Consider the following 7,673-nt stretch of genomic DNA (forward strand, 5'->3'; position numbering starts at 1 on the left):
ACATACATTTCCAGAGTTCCGACAAGTCAGAATGACATTCCAAAAGTGGTAAAAGAAGTAGTTCAAGAATCATGCCAACTTAGACCCTGTACAAAAGTGAAGATAACTTCAAAACATCAGCTACGTCTGATATTCGTCCCTGCTTCCAACATGTGGCTGTTCACACCAGCTGAATTAGAGGCCACCAACTTGTCCCATACACCACATCAAACAACAGACTAGATTAACAGTTCAGAGCATGATTTCTAAACATAGAGATGTATTCTTACTCCACGACATGGAAGTGTTAATCTACTTTTCAGTCATTTAAAACCATTCAGACATTTATAAACAGATCAAAGCCAAGGTATTTAATATACTAGCTTCTACAACACTTATTTTGAAAGCCCAGATTTTGCCTATCTAGTAAATATACTCTGAATTTGTATAATGGAATCAGTGAAAATTGTATCCTTACTGCTGTTCCTCTTTAAAAGTTTCACACTTCTAATGATAAATTACACGTACTTGAAGAATGTGCACAGTAGGGATCCTTCCATTATTATGGGAGGAATTAAGTACAACAAATCTTAAATTAACTAATCGTTATGTCCATAAATGATACATTCTAAAAATTTTTATCAAGTGTATGAAAACATTATAGTGTGTGTGCATGTATGTATTTTTCAAAAGCAGAAGCAAGAGTCAGGAGATGGACATAAATAAGACTAAATGCTTTCACAGGTGCAAAGTTGGCTCGCAGAATCTCAAGTTAGTAAGAAAACACAGAAAAACGTTTGGAAATTCCACTGCTGTTTACTAGGCTCTGCATTTCTTTTTTTTTTTTTTTCTCCTCTATCCTCTGCTTTTCTTTAAAATAACCTGCAAAAAAAGAAAAGTATATTTATAATTGCTTGTATCTACATTACAATCCAGGCAGCAATAAGATCCAAAACAATACTAAGATATTCAGATCAGTGGCTTTTCTAGCCAAGCAATCTGTTTCCAAGAGTAGAGTGACTAAGGGTAGAAGTCTATGGAAAACGATAGGAATAAAGGAAAAACATATATAACTATGCCATATCAGAAAATTTAAAACTCATAACCAAGAACTCTGTAAAAATAAAAGGCTTTTTTTTTTTTTTTAAATAAATTCAATGCCAAGAAGTATCAATAGCACTCTCGAGTCCTCAGCATATTCCTTGAAGCTCTTATCCCATTAGATCTAGACAAAAAGAAAAAACTAGAATTTGAAATTATACAGTTATTACGCTCAGTTTTCGTTTGCAGTACCTTACTTCTTCCCATATTAAGGGCGCCCAGACCCTTGGAAGAACATTTTTTGGTTTGGAGTTTAAGTTGAAAAATGAACTTCAAAGCCCAAGTGGGACCATTTAAGTGTTAACATTATTAAAATACAGGCAGTTTTTCCTTTCTTCTCATCTTAAAAAAATATATATAAATGGAGCAAGAAATGTTCAAATAACATTAAGATTGCAGTTAAAAAGAAATTACAAATGCAAAAGATTCCAACTGCAACATTAACTTGGCTACCCTATACGTTCTGTATATATTTTTGTTACTATAGTAACAGAAACTATCAAACTAAACATTTTGCTAGAGGAAAGAAAGATTGAAGATAGACAGAAGCCACAGGACCAAGATATCAGATACCACTGACTGTTACTCTTCTAGTTTGCACAGCAGCAGAAGGTAGTTGAACAAATAACTCAGAACATTAGACCAAGCTCCTTAAGAAAACCCAGACAAAGAAGATTTAGGTTAGATTTTGGGAAGAAATTCTGTATTCAGAGTGGTGAAGCAGTGGCACAGGTTGCCCGGAGAAGCTGCGGATGCCCCATCCCTGGAGATGTCCACAGCAAGGCTGGATGGGGCCCTGGGCAGCCTGGGGCCCTGGGCAGCCTGATCTGGAGGATGAGGTTCGTGTCCATGGCAGAGAGTTGGAATTGGGTGGTCTTTAAGATCCCTTCCAAAGAAAGCCATTCTATAATTTTAAAGCAGACATCTCTCTCTCCAAGTGGAGTGAGCTGCAAAATACAACAGGACTTCAGGCATACTTTGGCATTAATTCTTTCTAGGGAGAGAAGACTGTATAATCCATTCACTTTTGCCTTACTCTACACATACACAGAACTCAAGAGTCCTGTAACACAGACAGTTCCTCCTTCATGTACATTCACACAGCAATATTTATGCTGAACCCACATATTAATTCATATCTTAATCTTCTCACAGTTCTTCCCCTGCAGAGCACAACAGCACACAAAGTTTGTTTGCTCAAACAGTATCAGCACAAGGCTACAAGAACCCACCTAAGAGCCCCACGTCTTTCAGAATAAGGTAAAAATTGAAGATGCAGATTTGAACTCTTCTCCACTTGCTCCATGAAGCTTAATTTACATGATTTCAGTTAAGATATTAATTTTATATTAATTTGAAATTCATCTGAAATAAAGACCCTCCAACTTTCAAACTTGTTCCAGTTCCACAAAGTTCAGACTCATCCTCCCCCATCCCAAAGCTATGATATCAAATAGCAACAAGTTTTAGTTTTGCTAGTCACAGCTGTTCATAGGCAGATATGAACTCTTACCACCCATTCAGAATAAAGGTATTCACTGTCAAAGTGGCAGGGAGCTACAGGACTAAACAGTCTTATAACACAGAGCAGTTATTAATGCATTTGCCAGTGCTGTGCCAGCCACAACCACGTAGCTTTCAGCCCACAAAAGTGTCAGTGGACTTCACCAAAGACATACTTGCATACTGCAATATGAGTTTAAACATACAATAATTTCATTAAAATAGGACTATATGTATTGGCAAGTTCATTTGATGTCTTGGTGACATTTTCACAAGCTTTGGATTATAGTTAAAAACATTAACACTCAGAAAACTTATGCATCTGCTGTTGTAATATATTTTACATTGAACAGAAAATGAAGATACTAGATATGCCTCATTACCTTTGCTGCAGCTATAGTATGCTCAGGTTTAATTACTTTACTTTTGTTCTCAAAAGCATTTGTCCTGGCTTCTTCTGCTAACCGATGGAGAAACAACAAGAAGCTCAAATGTACCTTTAAAAGGAAAGAAAAAAAAAAAATCAGGAAGGATTCAAACTGCTCATAGACTTAGTTTTGTTAGAGGGTCACTGTTTGAGACAGAATTCCTATATTGGATTGCTTCCTAATTCCTGGAGTGTCCTCTCAGGAAAACAAGTTTCACTCTATTCAATGTATCATCTTAATAGATACTCATGAAATTCCTTAATATAAGACTCTTGTTAAATTCTAAAGAATGCTTTAGAGGAGATCATAGAGACATCTAACAGAAATAAGATTTGATTTATATTAGCAGGGCATTTTTTTTTTTTTTTAATAGATTGTAAACCAATAGCTCAATTGCAGAATCAGAAGCCTTTTTGTGTACTGGCAGATCTAATCAGCTTCCAGTGACTAAACCAGCCAGACTGTTAATGGACAGCAAACCCGACCCATCCTCATCACCAGACACGATACAGACAAGTTCAAGGACTTCTGCCTTTTTCCAGTGTAAGGGAGCACTGACATGAATTTCTCTAGCACACTAACATGTCATTGTCAGGAAGCTCCATCCATTTATTGCCAGCTTATCATTTAACCTTCCTACGTGATTCCAGTTCGATACATAATCCTGCTCTGTTCAGTATCAGAATTTCAGCAGCCAAAAAACCACAAAAAGTTATTATTAAAAACTACCATATAAAAACACCTTTGTGTAGCCTATAGCCACCTCACATTATACTGACCTGAAAAGAAGCATTTTAACAGTCCAACATTGAAAACTGGCAATAGCACCTATTGTCAATTAAACCTTCAAACATCAACTTTGTTTTGTACAGCACACAAAGTATTTCTTCAATCAAGAGCTCAAAAATGTTATTGGAACATAGCAATAATGCATATGAATTCGGTGACATCCTTGCTCTGCCATCATATCTTTCTAGACCAAATAACCAGCTACAATTTGGAGTTCATAGGAAATAGTTTGGCAGTGTGTTCAGAGCAGAAAATCTGTAGTAAGTGGTGTTTCAATACTCATATGGCAATCAATTCTTTTCTAAGTCTGCTGAACTAAAAGAATGATATTTTGCAATATATACATTTATATTTTTGTATTTGGAAGCAAGTACTACACAAAGCAGATGCCAAGGCAGGTTCACTTTGCAAAATATCAAAGCTGCTTTAAACTTACTCGTAAGTTCCTCATGAAAAAGTTACCTCAGGGGGAAATATATATATATATATTATATATATATATAGATATATATATCTGCAGTGACACTAAGTATCAGACATTATAAATCTCATTATTAGACTCATTAACATAGAGGTCAGGTTCCTAGGAACAACCCAGAGGAGAAGGGGAAACAAAATCTTTCTGTACTTCATTTCTTCATACTGAGACACTGTTTGCCAGGACTAACAAACTACTGACGAGAGCAAGCTCCTTATTTTCTGTTGACAATACAACTTACGAGCAATTTCTTAGAACATATTTTGCCTTCAATACTCATTAGACTCCACGCCGATCACAAAGACAAAAGCAGTCACTCAGAGCTGTAGCTCAAGCTTTTCTGCAATTGTAAGTACAAACCTGCATTTGTAGCAAAAAGCAAGCAGCTTTTCTTCTATAATTTCAAGCTAGAACAAAGTTTGCACAGCTTATCTCTGACAGCTGAGTGGGAGTAGGTAACATTCAAATCTGAGCCTTTACCTATTAATTTCAAAAAGGGAAGTAATTGATTTCTAAACACTTTGGAGAAACCTCAACATTTATCACTTCAAATATATGTCATATTCCTTCAGTAGAACAGAGGGTAAAACAGAGAGTAAAACAGTAAAAACCTATTAGAAAATAGGTTCTGATGAAGCTTCAGAGTTCAAAAAGAGATCTGAAAGGGGAAAGAAGAGACTCAATTTAGACATGTAACAAACACGTTTGTATTATGATTGCTCCTAACAAGTTTGAAAGACTAATCATCGAAGTTTACTGAAGACAAATAATCACTTAAGAGTCAGGAAAAAAATAATCACTACATAATCAATTATGTAGGAAAACCTCTACACTAGACTGGTTTAGTACCACAGTGGATTCAAACAAAGCTGGTATCATTCAGGAAAACAACCCTGGAAATGAAATAAATGAAATAGCCAATTCTCTCTGTTTTTCTGCAGCACAAGACACAAACAGCTTTGCTCAGAGCTTTGTCTCATTAAAATAATGAGTACATGAAGAATGCAGTCAAATCAATCTTACAAGATTTGTAGAGAACAGAGGGAAGCTTAAAAAAAAAACAAACACCTGCACTCAAAACTTGTTATTTCTCTAACTACAGAAATTAAACTGTAAAGCTAGATCAACACAGCTGGAGTTTTGTTTATTTATTCATTTAAAAAAAAAAAAAAAAAAAAAAAAAAAAGGAATGAAAGAGCTGTTAGCCACGTGCCTGGTTGATTACCATGCATAGTCAGCACCCCTGAAAATCTCTGTTCAGAAAAAGGGTAAAATAAAAAAGGCAAGCCTCCTATTTACTGCGACATCACCAGAGGACATGCTCTAAACTTCCACCACACCATGAAAACTTGTTCTAATCTCATCCTTTGTGTAGGAAAGCGTACTCGCACAGTCATATTTTAAGCTAGGTCACATTGTTGTTGGTCATTAGTCTCAGTCAATTCAGTTTACTGACTGTACTTGCAGCCCAAAAAACACTACTGCCAGTAGAGGCAGAGATACGAACCAATGGCTGAAATTCGTGAGGGATGCCCACTTACCCCTTTTCAGTCAGCCACACTTCCTTGAAGTCAAGGAAACACGTGACCATGGAAACACAGACCAAGTATTAACAATGACTGAAAAGAATGTATTGATAATTGAGCAAGTTTGTTTAGTTTCTACTGCATCCCCCTGAATAAGCTTTGAATGGATCTGAACAGGAGTAGAGAGAGGTGAGGTCCTTAGTCCACAAAATATGATACAGATAGCAACAGCAATAGGAAGATACATTCTGTTATTAGGCAAATTAGAAAAATAGGTACTGTTTACATTCATATGTAAATGCTGTCATGTAAGCACCGTATTAATAATTATATGCATAGATATATTTTATTTGGTATATCTGCTTTGAGCTTCACATAGCCAGCCACCAACCTTCAGGATCCTGCAAGATAGCTTTTATTCATATGAAATACGTAGTTCAGATTAGTCATAATTCAAATCATACAAATATACAATATGCATTACTGCCCTCACAGTCACACACGGCTAAAACCAATAAACACATCACAGTCAAACTAATTCAGGCAATTAAATCATTTCAAAAAAATATTTTTACGCAGAGATAGTTCTTTCCCCCTGCAGCTACCACAGGTTCTCCAAAGATCAGGTTCTTTTGTACAGTTGGGCATTCTTCCAGCAACACAAACCCTGTGACAAATCTGTCATTGCAAGTAAAATTGTTGTGGGTCAGCTTTTTCTGACTTGCTCCATAAGACTCTGTTACCCCCTACACCTTTTCAGGGGATACTTTTAACCCACGGGTAGGATCCCAACACTTGTTCTCATTAGACGACGAAAAAAGACATCCCACTCCTTAGTTTTACATTTAGGTTACTTGAGACAGCCTCCCAGACGCACTGACAGCTTAGCAACTCATTAATCACAGTTCTGCTGAATGCTACCTGCACACCAAAACCACTCCGCATCAACAAACTTCTGCATGTTACTTACAGCAGCCTCCTATTTCTCAATCCATCTACGCCAAACTCTCGGAACAGCAGGGCACACTTGCGGAGCGACACAATGTTCACACATAACCCGAGTCCCTAAGCTCATCGTCCCACCAAACCTGCTTCCTCTCAGCTCGTAGGACACAGCATCAAACTTGTCAACCCATTACTCTCCACAGCTCCCAGCGTTCCAGCACGCACACCCCACCAGCCCAGGCCACTTCGCTTCGGGATCGCCCTTCCCACAGGGCTTCAACCAGGAATAGACGCACCACCGACGCCGGCCCCACACGACGACCCCCGGGGCTGCCGTTACGGAGCGGGCTGATCCTACCCCTGACCCCCCCCCCAAACCGCCAGGGCCTCGCCGGACGCCCGCCTCACCAGCAAGTCGGTGTTGGCCGCCAGCCGTAAGTGAGGCTTGTGCTTCTTTATGATCTTCCGCAAAGCGCCGCGGGGCGCCGTGCGCCTCATCCTCTTCCTCCCCGTTCTCCTTCTCCTTCTGTTGCCGTGACAGGGCTCAGCGCCGCCCGCCGCCGTTCGAATCCGCCGCCCTGGCGCAGGCGCGCTCCCGCCGTGACGCACTTCCCAACGGCCGAGCGCTGCGCCGCGCCGGGGGTGGGGCTGCCCAGCGCCGCTCGTGCGTTGCCCCGGCAACCGCTCCACAGTCGGAAAGGGGGAGGCGGAAGGCTCTTCTGTCTTGAGCAGCACCGCGCCGTCGCTGTGTGCTCTGCCCCTTCCCCAGCCCCGCGGAGACTCGGCTTCTCGGGTCCCGAAGCCGGTGGTTGCCGGCTTGCATGTCGCCGTCCGGTGGCCGAGCAGAAGGTTGGGATGGTGTGAGAAGAATCCAGAACCCGTGATGGGGTCACACGGGTCGGCTGGGCATAGCGGCGGTCCTTT

General features: G+C 39.8%; 1 protein-coding gene across 1 annotated transcript; it reads right to left on the bottom strand.

Annotated features, from left to right (window-relative positions):
- Positions 1 to 834: 834 nt before the first annotated feature.
- Positions 835 to 7,247, bottom strand: CENPW (centromere protein W; the record flags this gene model as incomplete). The annotated part of the gene is made up of 3 exons (XM_079532749.1): positions 835 to 861; positions 2,967 to 3,080; positions 7,158 to 7,247. 3 exons carry the CDS (start codon positions 7,245 to 7,247, stop codon positions 835 to 837), a joined length of 231 nt encoding a protein of 76 aa, XP_079388875.1.
- Between the last annotated feature and the right edge of the window lie 426 nt (positions 7,248 to 7,673).

Source organism: Tetrao urogallus, assembly GCF_951394365.1.
Source record: "Tetrao urogallus genome assembly, chromosome: 2".
Classification (NCBI taxonomy): domain Eukaryota; kingdom Metazoa; phylum Chordata; class Aves; order Galliformes; family Phasianidae; genus Tetrao; species Tetrao urogallus.